The sequence below is a fragment of the Anticarsia gemmatalis genome, chromosome 17 (genome assembly GCF_050436995.1).
Source record: "Anticarsia gemmatalis isolate Benzon Research Colony breed Stoneville strain chromosome 17, ilAntGemm2 primary, whole genome shotgun sequence".
Taxonomy (NCBI): domain Eukaryota; kingdom Metazoa; phylum Arthropoda; class Insecta; order Lepidoptera; family Erebidae; genus Anticarsia; species Anticarsia gemmatalis.
The window spans coordinates 1,991,479-2,007,858 of NC_134761.1; the positions used below are offsets into that span (position 1 = coordinate 1,991,479).

At 34.7% G+C, this 16,380-nt stretch overlaps 1 protein-coding gene across 1 annotated transcript; it reads right to left on the minus strand.

Moving 5' to 3' along the window:
* Positions 1-8,826: 8,826 nt before the first annotated feature.
* On the minus strand, positions 8,827-13,586 carry LOC142980174 (uncharacterized). Its single transcript, XM_076125506.1, has 2 exons — positions 13,156-13,586; positions 8,827-8,896 (listed from the first exon to the last, which is right to left on the minus strand). The coding sequence occupies exons 1-2, from the start codon at positions 13,584-13,586 to the stop codon at positions 8,827-8,829; spliced, it is 501 nt and encodes a 166-aa protein (XP_075981621.1).
* Positions 13,587-16,380: the final 2,794 nt, after the last annotated feature.

Here is a 16,380-nt window from a genome sequence, read left to right on the forward strand (position 1 = left end):
TGTTTATTGTGATGAGAATTTATCATATTATTATGATTGTTGCTTAATTTTAATCAGTATCCATATTTTTTTTTATCAGGGCAGCAGTGTAATTAGTAACACTACTTGCAACGCGATCACACAAAATTACACACGACAGCAATATATAGTATTCTTATAATTATCATCAGTAGCGCGATTCTGTACAGTCGGTACTGTCGAGTATCAAAATTTCAAAATTATGACATTTAGAATGTACTGCCAAAATATTTCCTACAACACCTGTCAGGGGCGCTGATCAGATTTTCATACAAAATTTCTCGATGACTGGTCGGTTGTCGGTAGTCGATAGTAGTAGAGAATCGAGCTACAGGTATCACGATTTCGAATTTACAGTGATTTAAAAAAAATAATTGTAGTTGGAATTCTAATACTTTTAAAAGGATGAAACAATTGCCTTTGTCAGAAATCGGGATTCGTGATAAATCGTAAGCAACAGAGTAGTCATTCTTCTCAAAAATGTTGTCAATCTCTGTCAGTGTTAGTCAGGTGTACAAAACACTAGGTCCTACGATGCACCTTCCTACGTATCTATTGTTCAGTTAATAACACTGTCTAAAGTGACCTTTTTGTGAAACATCTGTTTAGGTCAAGTGACACATAGGTTCAATATTTAGTCTGTTATTGTTATTTAAAAATCATATTATTTTTAAAATGATTTATTTAGTAAGCCTGCATTGGTAAATCAATTCAATGTGATAAATATTACTGCACTAAATTTGCATTTAAAATTTGACTGTAAGAAAACTTGATGAACAGAGCGGATCCGCTCGCAAGCTTATCTTATGTTAGGGCTATACGTGACTGTTACAAAAAAATAGTACCACCTAGCCCTAGTATTTGGAAACTGGGTCTAAAACTATTTTTTACCACGTATAATTTTATAGAAATAGTTTCAACATTTTAGCTGGAAGACTATCATATCGGTAGACGTACTATCGCATAAATATACAACTAACAAGTTAAAACTGTCGCGACTCGTACTTACACATCTATACTAATATTATAAAGCTGAAGAGTTTGTTTGTTTGTTTGTTTAAACGCGCTAATCTCGAGAACTACTGGTCCGATTTGAAAAATTCTTTCAGTGATAGATAGCCCATTTATCGAGGAAGGCTATAGGCTATATATCATCACGCTACGACCAATAGGAGCAGAGTACCAGTGAAAAATGTTACAAAAACGGGGAAAATTATGATTCTCTTATGTGACGCAAGCGAAGTTGCGCGGGTCAGCTAGTAATATTATAATGTTAACTGGTTAACAAATAAGGTATTCCAACCTTTCATTTTCAATCGCATTTACGATCCGTTACATTATAATATTAAAAAAAAACAACTAAAATTTAAAAAATATACCTATAATCTTACGAATAATATCCATACATCACAAAATATTACGAATCCCATTAAATATCTATCATATTACGTACTAATTTAGCATGAAATTCGCTTCAAATTCATTCAAAGACGAGCCCACGGATTGCCAAACATTTAATAGTATAGCGAGGGAAACCAAGGGTAATTTATTATATCTAATCTAAGATCAGAGCATTTATAAATTAGTTTAAAGAGAATGAATATGAGCTTTAAGTTAGGTGTGTTTGGTAGAACAAATCTATACTTCTATACTAATATTATAAAGCTGAAGAGTTTGTTTGTTTGTTTGTTTGAACGCGCTAATCTCAGGAACTACTGGTCCGATTTGAAAAATTATTTCAGTGTTAGATAGCCTATTTATGAGGAAGGCTATAGACTTCCTCATAAATAGGGAAGGGGAATGGGAAGGCTATAGGCTGTAGCCTATAGGCTACAGCCTATAGCCTTCCCATAATTATTCCCATTTTTGACTATTACAGAGTAATAGTCAAAAATGGGAAAATTATTCCCATTTTTGACTATTACTCTGTAATAGTCAAAAATGGGAATAATTATGGGCTATTCTCTCTTATGTAACGCAAACGTCAGCTAGTCTTCTCTATAAATGAGGTTTAATATTGTAAAAATCTCTGGTTAAGTCTAAATTATTTTAATAAGCTACACTAGTAAGTAGTGTCTTAGAATATTTTAGCCTTAACAAGGTGTCCAAATTCCAATTTTGTAGCTCGATTCTCTACAAAGATCTGTTTAGCGCCTCTACTGGGCTCCGTAAGAACTACTTTGGCAGTACATTTTAAATGTCAAACTCTCGATACTCGATAGTACCGACTGTAAAGAATTGCGCTATTTTTGACTACGATATTCGTTTGTTCGTCTTTTTTAACAAAGTAAATAAAGAATAAGCATGCATCCTACGTTCGTATGTACCTTTTAAAAATGCAGAATATCTTTCAACATACCTTCAAAATTATATTAACAATAGCTCTTTGATAGGTACTATCCCGTAAGGATTATGTATTTTACTAGTTCTCTTTCGGTCTCGTAAAAACACTGAATTGTACTTGAAAAGTCTATTTTTCTTAAGACCACATTTTTAGACTATTCCCTGAAACTTGACCCACGCCAAATAAAATGCCTAACGTATAGTAATCATATAGCAATCTAATAACATCAAATATTGCAAGAAAATAGCCATCGGCTATCTTATCGTATGATCACAAATTAGTTCAAACGCGTTCAAAGTTGCTTTAGTTGAACGCTTCTAAATGTCATTGGTGGATAAAGTTTGGTATTATGCAACAAGAATTTGGAATTAAACTGTACCCATTATTTCAGATAGGCTTACTGTAAGATGACCAATCTAAAAATTTTAAATCGTTTTGGTATAATAGACGCAAACATAGCATTTTTTTCAATCTCAGTTTGCTGATGTGCAGTGTTTCAGAAAACGTTTGTAGCGAGAGCTTTTTGGATAAATATTACGTACAAAAATTTTTTTTCTTTACGGTAATGAATTAAATACCTGACATTATCTTTCACTGCATTCTTTAAGATCAAAATTAGTGGCCACTTTCATAGAATCAAAATAATAAGTAAATTAAAAACGAAAACAAAACAGATTTTTAAAGGCGTTTAAGTGAGACTATTAATCTTAGATGATTAATAATTTTAATGATCAAATTATCAACACATCACATGCTTCCTTTTGTTTCTTTTACAATCTATGAGAATCCTATGATCCATGAAGAACCCTTGTCAAATAAACACTTCCACTCCAACAACCTCATGATGACCAGGATCTGTCAGAAATTAACATATTGTTCAACAAAACATTATTCTTTTAAGTTCAGTGTACCATGGTCACCCATGAATTTTACCTTTGCTCAGCAATTTTCTACTTTAATGGGTATCTAATAAGGTGAAATTTTCTTTAAGATGTTACGACATGAGATAGTCTACATTGCTGTACGATTTCAATTCTTATTGCAGAAAGATAAAGTTTGTAATACTTTGAAAATGTTATGGCTAAAGTCTACGATATTTGTCATGCAATTTTGAGCTCTATATATCTCTAACTTAAAAGATGAAATTGTTTGTCCCTGGTTGAACTTTGTTTTGTAACCAAGCATCCGTAAACAGAATCAGTTTAAAATGTATTATTGTAATAAAACAAATACGCTTGAGGCGATACCTTTTGAGTGATAATCTTGATGTAATAATAATATAGGGAGTGTGTAAGGTCGGAGTTACAGATAAACTAAACAAATGAAAAATTGCAGTAAATTAAGTATTTTTGTTTAGTGATGTGAAGATCACTTGATTTCGTTCATTATATGAAGGGGTTTGATAATATTTGTATCCAAGTAACATTTACCCTCTTATTCATAAAAATATATGAAGTTATGAAAGGCTTATAGAGTTGTGTTTCTTTCACTTAGTGAAATGAAAATAGTAATTTCTAAACCAAAATAGGTTTATAGTGAGTTTATGAATAAGAGGTTGAATATTGAAAAGGTATTTCTTTTTGACGATCCAAATCCAATAAACTTGAACCTAGTTAGGTTCAAGTTTATTGGATTTGGATCGTCAAAGAACAGCCTTGTTTAAGGCAATAATATTGTTGTTCTATATGTTTTATCATAGGTAGGCTAGCTTTGATAAAATAAAAAGCCTGTGTATAAACTATTTTTTACCATTTTTTTAAATTGCATTATCTTTTTAATGCTTGGCCTTTTTCCTTTATTTTCCAAAAAAAGAATTCTTAACTTTTCTGGTGTTGAACTGCTGATGAACTTACATAGATGTTATCTTCTATGAAATTAAACGCTTACGATCAGTCGATCACAATTGATTACCATTGAATACTATAATTACAAAGTTAGTTAGATTGGAACGCTGGCATTATTAACTGAACCTTTATAACTAACCTATAAGGTTTAATAGAGATTATTAAGCCATACCTTCTGTCATATTTCATTATATTTTCATATTACATCCATACTAAGATTATAAATGCGAAAGTAACTCTGTCTGACTGTCTGTTACTCAATCACGCCTAAACTTCTGAACCAATTTGCATGAAATTTGGTATGGAGACATACTTCACTTAAAATCGTAGGCAATTTCTACCACTCAACTTCTACAATGAGCCACATTTATACAAAACGAGTTAAGGGATTTAGACGTATAAACGTCTTAGACGTCGTAGACTTTTGCATTAATAATAATTTAAGAGTATGGACAGTTTGATAGAGTCCACGATCTAAGAGTCAGATGTCGCGAGTGTACCGGTCGCAAGGTTGTGGCATTTGAAGATAGGTTGTATGTGATCTAGTTGTTTATAGCATTGTAGTTCAAGTAATGAGCGGAGCGGGGAACGAGTTTTGTTATCGTAAGTGTACATGTTAAACAGAGAGAGAGTGAGATACACTGTTTCTATAATCGTCATAAATAAATTTTTAATAATTTTCCCTTCCATAAACAATTAAGGAAAAACGGATTTGTCTTTCTAACCAATAAAACTTAATATTATGCGCCAGTGAGTTTAGCAAACATATCTTACAAAAAATGACACCATCAGTATAATTATGTTTGGTAATCAATATTTTTATTTTCTGAGGGAATACGATCTATGACCCCAAACCGCTGTGATAACAATCAATACTTAGCTTTTACGATTTCACCTTATCAAGTCTATGTTTTTTGCTATAACCCGCTTCCGCTCTCGCTACAGGTTATCACAAAACCACCACCCGTTCCGCCCGCGGCACATAACAGGCATACTTTAATTAAATTACTATACAAATGCAATTATTTTGTAATTACAACACGTCGGTATCAAAGGTCTCATTCGTATTATGTTGTACGCGGAACAAATGAGGGTTCTATAGAAGATCTATTGTGATATAATGGATTATTTAGTGATTATGATTGGAACACGTCAGTTAGGTTTACTAGTTTATGTTTGCGGGTTTGTTTGTATATTTAAGCATTTTTTTAAATAGTTGATGTCCAGACAGGAACTGAAATACGCAATGCTTGTATTAATATCAGAATTGATTTTTGCAATTAATGCTTGGTGGTATTCATATCTTAGCCGCAAAGACAGTACAGAGTTTCAAGGTCTTTAATGCTTATCTCAGTTACACATATTATCTACATTTTTCTCTCGGGGTTGAATTTCCAAAAAATATTTCTTAGTGCTCCTCTACACTTACTAAGGAATCTTCATACCAAAGTTTAACTTTCTACGCTCTGTAGTTTCGGCTGTGCGTTGTCCATCAGTAATAGTCACACAGAAACAGAAAAGTTTTATTTAAACACATTTTTATTTTAGAGACATGATCGTAATTGCTTAAAGTGGCTACAGTTAACCACAGATTTGAAACCTTGGCTCCTAAAAGATATTTTAAAGATCCTGAAAGAGATTCAGATAAAACTATATTAAAATTTGATCAAAGGCATAAACAGTGCTATCCTTATGACAACCATTGTTAATTTGAGATATAAATTAAGATGGTATAAGATTAACTGACCAGACTACTACAATTAAGAATAATTCCTTATCTTACCTATTTATAAACTAGTTTATTTCCAACAAATGTAAAATCCAATTACGTTTTAACATAAAACATTACAATATCTAATCATCTTTAACATCAATTTTAATATTCATGACGTATTTGAAACTAGAGTAATTATCAAAACGTAAAGGTGAATACACAAATATGCGATGAGATTTCGCGTTGCTTACTGTTTTATTTGGTATTAAATCTAACAATGTTTTTTTATCTTATTTATGTGTCAGGACTAATAAAACGATTAATGAACTTAATGAATGAAGAATTAAAGGAAAAGTAATTAGTAATTTAGCGCTAAGACTGATTTATGTTAAATCATACTTCTTTTGTTACTAGTATCCCAATTAAAAGTGTTGCCCACATCATTTTCCAAATGATACAGCACACGAATAATAGTAATTTATGCGTTCAAAAAACATTGAGCATCTTTACGATGTTGTTTTATACAAGAAGTATGCTTAGGGAGCTCATATTATGAAAGGAAGAAGTCTGCACGTAAGAGCAATAGTTGCACTGTAGTGATTTGCCTCTGCGCTAATTTTAGTCGCGCCAATTCGAAGTTTTGTGTTCAAACCCTAATAGCTACTGCAATTATAACACAATTTTATCAAAACATCTGACATTTTGGACATCATTTGATATTTAATGTAATGATACAAATAACCTTCAGTTTTAAGGTGTAACTTCTTAATGCTCAAGTTTTGTGAGTAATTCCGGTAATAAATATAATATAAAATAAATCATATTGAAGACATTTTCCGCACTTCAATTTATCTTGCGTAGGAGCTTAATAAACAAAAAAAACAGAGACTAGATGATATTTGTTCCGTGTAAGAATAGAACCTACTGCTTACTGAATGAATAACGTGATTTGCGACCATATTCAGCTATCACATAGGCATTTAAACTGGTATTTTGAAATTGAGCTTTGAAATACACCAAAAAAATTACACCGCATAAAATGTAGAATCAATCTATACTAATCTATACTAATATTATTAAGCTGAAAAGTTTGTTTGTTTGTTTGAACGCGCTTATCTCAGGATCTACTGGTCCGATTTAAAAAAATCTTTCAGTGTTAGATAGGCCATTTCTCGAGAAAGGCTATAGGCTATATAACATCACGACCTACGACCTACGACCTACGACCCTAACCTACGACCATAAGGAGCGGAGTAGCAACGAAAAATGTTACAAAAACGGTAATAATATTCATCAAGCTCAAGCATTTCTCAATGTAAGCGTAAGGTATACCTAGCCAAGTCACTTTCAGATCTAGAGAAAATGTATTAAGCTAATAGGATAGCTTAGACAAATCTCGGAAAGGCTCTTCTTCATTCTACCTGTAAGATAAAATAACAGGATATGTACAAAAATCTTCCCACGTTAACCAATATTTACCTACAGGTACTTAAACTGTGACTCAAGTCACAAATAGTAAAAAAAAATCTTATAAAATTGGAGCCATAATTACTTCTTGCGACGATTCTTATCATAATTGCATAAATGTTTCGCACTTCGGAAAGGCCACCTTAATAAGTATATGGTAATAACATGTCAAAACATCTCAATTGTTTTCTGATCATAACATTTCCCTAGTTGTTGAGATAGTATCAGCAGACATGTTGCGGGCGACCTCTCCAAATGAATAGCTGGCCTTCACCCTGGCAAAGAGTAAAAAATAGCAGGTGGATTTTTTGGCTGGTGTTTATAATGTTATGCCTATATTGTGCTATTTTCTGTTTTTTATCTATAAGTGGAATAAAAATTTCCGATTAATACGAAAAAGATCGTTAGTGAAGGATTTTAAAAATCCGCCTTTTTTTAATAACTAAATAGATCAGGCCATAATGTTTTTGAGAATGATCAAATTTTTCGTCGGATTACAATTTTTTGAGTAGATACATGCAAAACGATAACAATACGAGTATAGTAAGCAAATCAACATAAGTTAATATTAATCTCCATACTCAAGTTGCTATAGCTTACTCACCATTAAAAAATCCAGGTACAATTTCATTAGAGTATAACAAAGGATCAACATAAATGAAACTTAATATCTTATTCGCTACAGCGATGGGATAGACCTACAAGTGACATTTACGAAAGCTTCTCATTTCCATATTATGTCTTCATAACGATAATAATATGCGAACTGACACCGCCTTGATTAGGGAGGGCTTGATTGATCGAACGAAAGGAATTTAATGTAGGTTTTTTGTTCCTAATGCAATTTGGAGTAAAAACTTTCATTAATCTAGTTTAAATTGACGACAAAGTTTTGCGTAAATACAATCTAGGTATATCAACATAGTAATAAAGTATGTATGATGTTAATTGGTCGTACCTACATTAAAATGATGTTTCTATATTTCTTGCAGCATCTTTCTGACTGTAAGAAAAATGATGTTAGACGTTGTCATTTTTATTCCACTTGCTTCAAACTTCGTATTAGTACGGGTTATGGGTTAAAATAGCAAATCCACTCATGGTTTACCAAATGTGATTTTAAATACATTTTATCTATTAACTCCATCACCTATCATTGTCTTCTGCATATATTAGGCTAAACTAATTTGTGCAGCATCTTACAGAGAATCCTGCTTCAATAAAAAGGAAACTCAACCCAGTTGAATCACAATCATCTTCACCAACTCACCATTATTTTCATTACTCCTCAATCAATTTTCTTCATAGATGCCCGAACGTCATAGGCACTAAACTACCAAACTCCACCTCTCCACATTTTATACTCATTGAGCCCATATAACCGAGACGTTAACAAGAATAATAGCTCAGTTACAACATGTAGTTTAACAATGCAGTTTTTAAGACATCGTGAGATCGAGATTCGATGCTTTGAATCCCACGCTCTTCTCGTTTAGGGAGCTTGTATTCCTAGAAATTATTTTTAAGGTTTAGACAAAGGATAAATATTTACATACATTTATAGAACCGCCTCTTTTTTTTCATAGGGACAGAGGCCACAGTACGCCACTCGTTACGATCCTTACTAACTTCCTTTGCATCATATATATTCAACATTTTGTCATACAGGACCGAAGATAATCATTTCTTAGGTAAAATAAGTAAATCTCCAACCAGCTGCTGCCAATAGCCAGCGTACTGGATTCAGTTCTAGCAAGCTCATCTTTAATTCCTAAAGGAAACATATTTTCAGCAGTGACGTTATTGAGTTAAATATCGAGTATAATAATAAAATTGTCAGGAAAATAAAATATTTTTTTTACTAAAGAGGTTTGCTGTCCGTAGCCAACGAGCAAATCAGGAATGACATTAGCTAATAGCTATAGTAAAACTTATCTGGACTGAGAATCGAACTCGCACCCATTGGACCCTATTTTGTGATGTGATTAGGCGACTATATTCACTCAAATATCGAAGAATAACCTCGTTCAATGTTAATACTAAATTGCATTTTGGTGATCTACTTAAATTACAAATTGAGAGCATTTATGTAGTAACATATAATAAATCCTTAATCAACTTTGAAATCACAAAAATATGATTAATTTTTTTATGAAACTGTTTATTGCAAAATATTTGATATTATCGAACATAATTTATTAATAGAAGTTATTGAAGAAATAATTACACTTCTTTTATATATTATGATCGTGTGAATATTAGCTATAATTATTTATTAGCAATAAATTATTGAAAGGACTTAACGGTCACACCCAAGCTACGCACTTAAGACGTTATAGATTTATTTATAGCTTTTAAGCTATGCATGATTTAATTTTGCAACTTACCACTAATATTATGAGCGCTAGTTTGGATGTCTCAATAAACGTATATAATACTGAACTGTAAATAATAATAATGAACGTATGTAATACTAAATCAAGCCAAAACTACTAAACGAATTATAAAGAAACTAGCGGACCCGACATACGTTGTCCTGTCTACACGTCTTTAATTTGAAAATTTTAAACCTTTTTTAAATAATCTAAACCATTCTCAGATCCCCTTGAACACACACAAAAATTTCATCAAAATCGGTCCAGTCGTTTAAGAGAAGTTCAGTGACATACACACTTACAGAAGAATTATATACAACCTGTAACATAATTAACGCACATCCTGAAATTAGTTAGTTCAGAATCGGTAGCTGAATCCATCCCACTTCTTTCCAAAAAAATTTTTATTTGTTTAGAAATATGTACTTGAAAGTTAGTAAATTGTAGACATTGTCTTCATAATCACGTTAAAGTCATGTTTAGGTAGATACCTAGGTAGGTAGGCCAGCGCTACTCGTGTGCGCCTGTGCGTGAGTGCGTAGGTTTATTGTGAGCATAGAATTTGCGGGATATTTTAAAAACAATATGTTCCATAAACAATATCTACAATAATCAAATTATTATACTGATCCATTAATTGTGAATGAAAAAGGATTTTCTTGTTGGGGTGTCTGAGGATGTGCGTTGTTTCCGTTACACGTTGTATATTAAGATTTGGTAGACAAGAGAAAAATAGGTAAACTAAAATAGGTTTTTAGCCTACATTAAAACATAGGATAGTGTACTATGGGAAATCTTTACGTTTACGAAATCTAGTAATGTAATAACGCAGAGCCAACATTATCCCAAAATAAAAACCGAATATTTAATCACTAAAGAGAGAAGACAAGATTCTTCTCCCACATTTTATAAAGATACGAAAATTATGATTGACTTGAAACCAATTGGAGAAAATCTTAGAAAAAATTGCCATTGACTTGCAGTTTTGAGTGGAAACTAAACAAATACCAAAAGATATAACGACTCATTTAATTATAATAGGCAATGCAAAGATAAATAAAAAAGATAAGTGTTACAACAAAAATGTAAGTACGCTAATATTAGTTACATAATCTGAATCGAATTGGTGACCCACATAGGTGACGGGCGTATGCGTTGTACACCTGTCAGTGTTAACAGATGGAATCAGGTGTCAATAACATTTTGTATTTGGTAGTAGGAACCGCAGATCTTAAGGGGACATTACAGTTTTACAAAAGTAATAATATGGGTAAAAATATCGGCTAATCGCAAATATAAAAGAAATGATACCTTTATGAAATTTTCATCTTTTAGGTTTTTATTCCCACCTTTTAATGTTACCATAGTCTAGTAAGTACTTCTTAACCTGTGACCAGAGATCCTGGGGTTCCGTATTTGTAGTAAAAAAAACAATTTTCGACATCATAAAAAAGTCGCACTACCTTATTTTCTTTCAGTAGAAAGAGTAAATGTACACAATTAACACATACTTATTATTAAGTTTCTGTCAACCATCATTAAAGTTTTTACTTAAAAAAAGTAACGGTACCAAATGTTGACAATCTCTGCAATATTTAAGGTCATGTCTGCGTGAAGTGATGCGTGTGCGCATAACATTTATTTGTTACATTGGAACTTGTAAGTGTCAAAAATGTGTTGATAAGTTGATGCTGTTTTTTTATTTGCCAATAGTTGCTAAATGAATCTACCACATGCATTAAACCGAATTCTACATTATGTTTTAATACAGATATTATGGACAAAATACAGCCTATTATCCTTTAAACTTCATAATGACGCAAAAGCCGAGCCTTTGACAAAACTACTCTATGAAACACTCCACTCAAATATTTTCTCTCTCTCTTAAAAGTTTCCCGCCTCATGGATTTGATAAAATATAAGGTTCTGCACGCTATAGTCATTCATTAAACAAGAACAAAACTCATGGACGATGAAATTCAATATGTTTTTAGTAACGCCATCTATCGAATAGATTGCAAACTTCATAGGTAATCAATAGATCAAGTTACTGTACAGAGAGAGACATACTTTCAAAGCTTGCTTCAAGGTGCTTGAATATCATAGTAACTTAGCAAACGTTGCATAAAAATCTAGAGGGCGCTGTTTAAGTTATAAGAGTATTTTGGAGAAAGAGGGACTATCATCACATTTTCATAGTATAAGTTTTCATAATTTTAATATTGGTATACAGCAGAGAGCTTATTGCTAATTACCATAATTTTTTAACCTGGTATTCGCACCCGGACACTATAATTAAGAACCTAATGAACTGTGTACTCATTTGTGATCTTGAAGCCAAAGAGATTTTATTACAAGTTCATACATATAATATTATAATGCAACGGGTCTTATACGCGATTGAAAATTTAAAGGTTTGGATACCTTATTTGCTGCCCGACGTTTCGATCGCATTACAACGACCGTGGTCACGAGCTGACTGATGTGGCTGCTAAGCGTCGTCTTCTTGCGGCGCGAGTTTCGACGCCTACCCTCACTTGGTTTTCACTTAATGTAGATTGTTCGGAATTGTCGGTACTTCGACACACAACACTAACGACGTCTTTACACTGGCGCGTTACGTCATGCCGGCGACGGCTGCACCTGCTGATGACAGGATTCCACGTAGATGATAAACGGTATCCCTCTTCACGGTTGAAATTGGGATGTTTTTTGATTTCAACCGCTTCTCGTACTATCCTGGAGTAATAGTGACGATCTGTGGAGAGGACCCGGGGTTGATGTAGCTTGATCCAGTGATTGGTTCCTGCTTCCAACAAGTGCTCAGCTATCGCGGATTTGTTGACTTGCCGGTTCTTGACAGCTGCGATATGTTCCTTGACCCTTTCAGCTATTGTTCTTTTGGTCTGTCCGATGTATGAACTACCGCAGCTACAATCCACCTTGTAAACGCCAGGTGTCTGAAGAGGAATTACATCCTTTGGTGTGCGCAACTGGTTAGCTACTTTGGAGAACGGACTATATACAGTCTTTATGGAGTATTTCTTCAGTACTGTTCCAACTTTATCCGTTACTCCTTTTATGTAGGGCATAAAAGCTGGTACTCTGCTAACACCAGTCTGACATTCTTGCCTCTTCAGACGTCGTTCGGTTCTCCTGTATCCGTTTCGCTTAAGTACCTCCTGAACGTGTGAGAGTTCACCGTCTAGGTGTTCAGGGTCACAAAGGTCGTATGCTCTAGTTGTCAGCGAAGCCACCACGGATTGCAGGTGTCGCGGATGATGATGCGAATTCGCGTGGAGATACCTATCGGTGTGTGTCGGTTTTCGGTAAACAGTGTGGCCCAAGGTACCATCTGTTCTCACCTTTACTTCGACATCGAGAAAGGCCAACGATCTGTCTGTCTCCATTTCATATGTGAAGTTGATGTTAGTATGAATGGAGTTCAGGGTGTTCAACAGCCGTTCTACGTCCTGTTTATCTCCTCTCATGATACAATACACATCGTCGACATATCTTTTCCATAGCTTCACATTTGATGCCTGCATATCTATGGATTGCTCAAAATGTTCCATCCAGATGTTGGCCATAACCGGTGCCACTGGGCTACCCATGGCCACTCCGTCGATCTGGAGGTAGTATTGTCCACGATAGAGAAAGTAGTTACCTTCTAAACAGTTCTTCAGTAAAACGACGTACTCACTAGACAGACCGTTTTCCCTCAACTTCATCTCGACGACATCAAGACAGTCCTGTATGGGAACGTTGGTGAACAGTGACTCCACATCAAAACTCACCATAACCTCATCCGGTTCCACTCTCATGGTCTTGATGATATCGACAAAGTGACGAGAGTCCTTCACGAAGGATGCAGTCTTACCTGTTAACGGTTGCAGCACTGACGCGATGTGTTTCGCCAAATCATAGGTGGGAGAATCGATTTGACTCACTATAGGGCGCAGCGGTACACTCTCCTTATGTACTTTAGGCAAACCGTATAACTTAGGCGGCTGAACGCACTTGGGTCTTGCGAGACGTTGAAACACATCCTCCGCGAAAAGGTCTTCATGGTCCTTGATCAGTGAACGTATACGTTTCGTCACTCTGGCAGTAGGGTTATACGACACTGGTTTGTAAACCGAAGTGTCACTCAACAGATTCCGTATTCTTCTGTCATAGTCTTCTGAGTCCATTACTACGGTGGCGTTTCCTTTATCAGCCTTAAGCACTAAGATATCACGATTAGCCCGCAGTTTCGATAGTGCTTGACGCTCTTCCATAGTAACGTTCGATTTCGGCGGCTTGGATTTTCGTAGAATAACGGCAACATCCTGTCTAAGTGTATCCGCATCGTTAGACGGCACCTTGTTACGCGTTATTACTTCCTCAACACCACTTATAACATTTTCATACGGAATCCGGTTCGGAGTTACTGCGAAATTTAACCCCTTGCTCAGTACACTGTGTGTGGCATTATCAATCGGCGAACGTGACAAATTAATTACCGTATCACGCTGAGACGTGGCCGGTGTTCGGGTTGTACCGTTTACCTTCCCGCGACGGTTATATAATCTGTCAAACTTTGCATCGTGACGGGCAATGCACAAATCGTAAATACGAGATGCCTGGTTGTATGTTACACGATCACAAAGGTCAAGGTCCTCTCCACAGATCGTCACTATTACTCCAGGATAGTACGAGAAGCGGTTGAAATCAAAAAACATCCCAATTTCAACCGTGAAGAGGGATACCGTTTATCATCTACGTGGAATCCTGTCATCAGCAGGTGCAGCCGTCGCCGGCATGACGTAACGCGCCAGTGTAAAGACGTCGTTAGTGTTGTGTGTCGAAGTACCGACAATTCCGAACAATCTACATTAAGTGAAAACCAAGTGAGGGTAGGCGTCGAAACTCGCGCCGCAAGAAGACGACGCTTAGCAGCCACATCAGTCAGCTCGTGACCACGGTCGTTGTAATGCGATCGAAACGTCGGGCAGCAAATAAGGTATCCAAACCTTTAAATTTTCAATCGCGTATAAGACCCGTTGCATTATAATATTATGTGTACTAGTCGCGAGAGTTTAAAAACATTAAGTTCATACATACTATAATGCGAAAGGACTTTTTCCCCTACCGACCCTAATATTTTTATCTTACCTATTTATTTTAGCCCCGCTGTTACCAATTAAGTTAATAAGCACAGACGTTTATCTACTAAGTGCTTACAATAACAAGCTCAAATACTTTTCAATCAAGGAACACCCAAGGTCGGTCAAACAAGTGTGTAACATTACCTAATCCACGCTAACGAGTGAACGACCTGTCACTTTACTATGCAATGAGAGAGTTTAGGCCGATTACATACTTTATGTCTCGTGCGATGTTTGTTTTACTGATTTGATAAGTATTATGTATTTAAGTTGCTATGTGTTTTTAAAGTAAATCATTTATGGTTACAATGCAAACCAAATTTTCAGCTGACTTTGCCTGTTACCAGTGTAGAGCGCGTATAGATTTCAGAGATTAAGCTATACTTGCCGAAGTTGTTCTGAAGATGGATGACCATATAATTCATTCTGGGTTCCTCCTAATTTCGGAAGATACGTTTAATTGTGTGTCCCACTTTTCTGACAAGATTTTGACAGTCGTTACCAGTAGTCAGTAACTTGAAAGTCTGATAACCTGTCTTACTGAGGGCTATCGTGTCATAAATTGGTATCATGGGTTATGGAGGTCCGATCTAACTGCATCCAGTGAGACTAGAAACCAACTCGTATGCAACGCAGTAATTATTAAGAGTTCTGGATCAAACAAAAAAAAATTGAAAGTAAGTTTACACTATTATAGTACCTAACTAACGAGGGTCAATTACTTAGCAAATTAGTTTACTGACGGTTATTCGTAATTTGGCAACTACAGTTATTATTTCTTACAAGAGTTTTATTGTCCTTATTTAAACAGAGAGATTAACAAGTTTCGCAATAATATCATCACGAATGAAAACTAATAGATCATAATTCTCAGAGCAAACATATAAACGTTTGTAATAAAATTAATAGGGCCTATGCGTGATACGCGCTTACAAAATATTTTAGGGTTGCACCGCAATCTTAACTTGTTGAATATCGGATCAATCTTATGTGAAGATCACTTAAAATCCAAAAAAACCTTGTAGAATCTTGAATTGAAAATTATAGTATTTTTTCCACCGAGTATAATTACTATTGCACCCCTTAAAATAATAAACATTATGCCCGGTCGAAAACTGGCACAACGAAAATAGATGTTAGACTGATTAGTATGGAATTATAAAGGTGTTTTAATAAGTGTCGAGCCCCACTGCGGAAAATACTTCTGGACTTCCGGATAATCCCTCTCTTCCCCACTCGTTGTTCGTTTTCGATTTTTAGGCATAATATATACTTCTTCAGAAAACTGATATAAAAGTATGTAATCCCATCCGAAAAGCCGGCTAAATGTAACATTTACTACGATCAACAAAATTGGTAAAAACCTCTCATCCCTGATACAACTAAAATTGCCTAATTGTGATAAGTTAGAGTAAAACATTTGACATTGATCGATTGAATCTGGATCGTGTGATCGCTTCGTGAGATG